General features: G+C 47.8%; 1 protein-coding gene across 1 annotated transcript; it reads left to right on the top strand.

Annotated features, from left to right (window-relative positions):
• Nucleotides 368-4,108, top strand: LOC8073624 (ethylene-responsive transcription factor ABR1). Its single transcript, XM_002450314.2, has 2 exons — nucleotides 368-844; nucleotides 3,151-4,108. The coding sequence occupies exons 1-2, from the start codon at nucleotides 415-417 to the stop codon at nucleotides 3,870-3,872; spliced, it is 1,152 nt and encodes a 383-aa protein (XP_002450359.1). The 5' UTR covers nucleotides 368-414; the 3' UTR covers nucleotides 3,873-4,108.

The raw sequence follows: 4,310 nt of genomic DNA, 5'->3' as shown, positions 1-4,310 counted from the left end.
TATTACTGTACTTGGAAACAAAAAATTTTAAAAACTGCATAGGGCCTACCCGTTCGCCCGACGAGAACTTATTCACTAATATTTTTCTATCATAATAAATTAATCAATAATATTTTTATCAATACATTTTCGGCCAACCAAACTGGAAGCGAATTTGCAGTTGGGAACGACGATGCGTGTCCTCGTGCAGAGGATCGTAGGCCTGTACCGTACGAACTTGCCGTACGGACGAAGGAAACGAACAAACACAACTGAACCGAGCCGTTCAACTCGGAAAGGATTCCGTGGCGCGCCGTGCATGGCCGAATACATTGCACCACCTCACCTACTGTACCCAAAACGGCGGAGATAGATATGCCTTTCGGCGCCGGACACGTGTCCATGCGCCGCCTATATATATAGGCACGCACAGACATGGAGCTGCTCCTCCTCGTCGTCGTCGTCAACGTACAGACGAGACGGAGAGGAGGGAAGCACACGCACAGGGTGGCGAACGCCGAGGGAGGAGGACGAGGAGTGCCGCCGCCGTCGCGGCTCTCCGCCGCCGCCGGCGGTGGTGACGAGGACGACGAGGACGGCCGGCAGGAGGCGGCGGCGGTGGCGGCGGCGTGGCGAATGATGTCGGGGTACGAGCGGAGCCGGGAGGCGTCCATCATGGTCGACGCGCTGACCGCCGTCGTCGCGGGCGGGGCGGCAGCGGTGGCGCCGCCGGCGGCCAGTGGACGTCGTCCGGTTCAGCAGGTGGTGGTGTTGTCGCCGGCGGAAGGACAGTGGTGCAGCGACTACTACGCCGCCGACGTGACGCCGCCGCCGTCCGCTCGTCCTGCACTGACGACCGTTCACGGTAACCCCGATCGATACCATGCAACAGCATTTTAGGCCTTGTTTAGTTCCTAAAAAATTTTGCAAAATTTTTCAGATTTTCCGTCACATCGAATCTTTAGAACATGAAGTATTAAATATAGATAAAAATAAAAACTAATTGCACAGTTTGGTCAAAATTGACGAGACGAATCTTTTGAGCCTAGTTAGTCTATGATTGGACAATTTTTGTCAAATACAAACGAAAATGCTACAGTATCGATTTTGCAAAAATTTTTGAAACTAAACAAGGCCTTATATAGCTGGAATCTCGTAACATTTTTTTTTCACTGTTCGTGTATGCATGCTCTGCGAGTCTGCATCTGCATCTTCTTCCTTCTGTCGCCTCGAACAGAGCAGCTATAGCACGTGTACCAGAAGGCGTACTCTGCTCACACACCTTGTAGTTGCTCTGTTCCAACATCTGCCACGAGCTCTTGTTCCTTTTATGGCGCCATTTTCACCACAAACATTTCGAGTTATATATGGCCCGCCCTAATTACTTACTAGTGGTTGATGTAGCTGTAGATAGTAACCTTTGGGCATACGATACTGCCCTTTGCGAAGTCAACTTCCTATCTATATATGAGCTCACAAGACGAGAATCTTCGTCAGAGTAGAGCTAAGGCCTTGTTTAGTTCCGAAAATTTTTGGGAAATCGACACTGTAGCACTTTCGTTTGTATTTGACAAATATTGTCCAATTATGGACTAACTAGGCTCAAAAAATTTGTCTCGTCAATTTCGACCAAACTGTGTAATTAGTTTTTATTTTTGTCTATATTTAATACTCCATACATACGTCTAAAGATTCGATGTGACGGGGAATGTGAAAAATTTTGCAAAATTTTCTGGGAAGTAAAGAAGGCCTAACCAAAAGATGTCTTGCAAAGTTGACCAAAACCTAGGTCGATCTCCAGCTCTAGACATGCACCTAGCTAGCTAGTGTGTACTGTACGATGTTGAGTAACCCTTTTTTCGTTCATCCTGTTCGCTTGGCATTATATATTGTAACTGAAAATAATATTTGTTGATTTATTTTGAAAAGAAAAATACTATTAAATAATTAATAAATTTAGTAAATAATCTCAAGTGAACAAGCTCTAGCGAGTACAAGGTACATGGATGAGAACGTGCTTTCCCACCACTACCAACCCAAAGCATGATACATGCTTTAGCAGCTAGAAAACAACACAGGAAAAAAAAAAGTACTAAAAGAAATGGCTGTGGCAGAGTGCCATTGTGGTTGCACACTTGTAGACAGTTGATACCAAAGGTTTGGCTCCTCGTAGATTTGTCGTAGAATGCTAGCGCGATTATATTGTGTCACTGTTGCATCGGGAAGAAAAGAGATGAAAAATAGTAAGAGCATTATTTGCCGTGGCACCTAGGGCAAGTGTAGAAAATTAATCATTTGTCAACTTAAATAAATGAGCATCTCCAAGGGACTTTGCAAATGAATTTTGCATTTGGTGTTGTTTGCAAAGTGCCAAACTCATTTGCAAAGTCTAAAAATAGTCCAACTCCAAGGGACTTTGCATTTAGACTTGGCAAACCCAAACCCGTGACGTGGAAGGCCGAAATTGTAGATGCAAAGTGGTGGGAAGGTTTGCATATATGCAAAGCCTCAACCTGTATTTGCAAAGTTAACCAAATTGCAAACCTTATTTGCAAAACCATTGAAGGAGTATTTTCTTCTCTTTTTTACAAATAGGGCAATGCAAAGTTTGTTTGCAAAGCCCTTGGAGATGCTCTAACAGTATCAAATATATAATGATGACATCACATAGCTACCTAAATTGTCCCATGCTTCAAATCACGCATGTGCTTCCCACTTCCTGGTTAAACAGAGACGGATGCATGCACACACTCCAAATTCCTCTGCTTTATTAAGACCCTTATAGTGTGAAACTGTTACCATTGAGCACCACGTTTAGTATAACACACCAAAATCTACTACTCTTGACCGTTCATCCACTTATAATTGAGACAATAAAAAAGGATCCATGTTCTTAGCCCTTAAGATAGGTATAAGTCATACAAAGTAGTATTTTCGCTTGACTGATAAACTATGGTTGAAAATACTATTCGTTGATTTGCTGAGAAAAACACTGCTGAATAATTGGTAGATTCGGCTGATAAGCTCAAACGAACAGAGTCACGTGTGTTGGGAACTATGAATTATAACTAACAGTAATTTCTGTGATTAGGAGAAGAGTAAAAATTTGAGCAGGTCAGTACTCGTATTTATTTACTACTAATTGAGATGTTCTTGCTGCTCTGTTTTCAGGAGCAGAGCACCACGGGGCGTCAGGGATTCCCGCGACGGCGCCAGCGGTGGCGTCACCCGGTTCAACCGAGCAGGTCCCCTCGCTGTCCTCCACCGACTCCGGCGGCACTCCTCGGAGGCGGTACCGCGGCGTGCGTCAGCGGCCGTGGGGGAAGTGGGCGGCGGAGATCCGGGACCCGCACAAGGCGGCGCGCGTGTGGCTGGGCACCTTCGACACCGCGGAGGCCGCCGCGCGGGCCTACGACGCGGCGGCGCTCAGGTTCCGCGGCAGCCGCGCCAAGCTCAACTTCCCGGAGTCCGCCACGCTCGTGTCGCAGGCGCTGCCGCCGCGGGTTCCTCCTCCTCCGCCTCCGGCGCCGCCGGAGAGGCCCGAGGCGCTCCTCGAGTCGCAGGCGCTGGCGATGGAGGGCGGCGGCGGGGAGTACTCGGTGTACGCCCGGTTCCTGCAGGGCCCCGCCGAGCCACCGCCGCGCCTCTACGACCAGGCGCCTGCGGTGACCGCGCCGTCCGGATCGGCGTCGTCGTCGTCGTTCCCCGTGCTCTTCAGCTTTGGAGGCGGAGGTGAGGGCAGCGGTGCCGGCGCGGCGAGCTGTCAGTCGTGGCAGCAGGGTAGCAGCGGCTCTCCGAGCGACGGTGGGTCTGGGTACCCGTCGCCGCCGCCGGCGACCTGGGCGGACTCCGGGTGGTGGCCGCCGCCGCCGCCGCGGGACCCGTCACGATGACGTCGATGTCAGGCTTGTTGTCTCCGCATGGAGTGGAGCGCACTGAGAATTTTTGGCCGGATTTTGTCACGTTCGGTGACACGTGTACCCATTTTTTCAATATAAACAAAATACGCCCACGCGTAAGTAGAAATTTTAGGCTTTTAATTAGGTACAACTTTTTTTTTGGGAGAGGATGCATTAGAAATTAGTGTTCTTGGATTGTTCCTTTCATGTGGTGATTGATTTCTTGGTAAGGTCTTGTTTTGTTTCCATTCAAAAACTTTTTACTTATCACACCGAATTTTTATACATACATGGAGCATTAAACGTAAACGAAAATAAAAACTAATTATCATATGACGAAACTTTTAAGTCTAATTAGTCCATGATACGATACTAATTGCTAAATAAAATAAAAATCCTATAGGTAGCCAAATTCAAAAAAAATTCGGAACT

The sequence above is a fragment of the Sorghum bicolor genome, chromosome 5 (genome assembly GCF_000003195.3).
Source record: "Sorghum bicolor cultivar BTx623 chromosome 5, Sorghum_bicolor_NCBIv3, whole genome shotgun sequence".
Taxonomy (NCBI): Eukaryota; Viridiplantae; Streptophyta; class Magnoliopsida; order Poales; family Poaceae; genus Sorghum; species Sorghum bicolor.
Note: the sequence above shows the minus strand (reverse complement) of the source record. Positions and strands in the feature narration are given on the sequence as shown.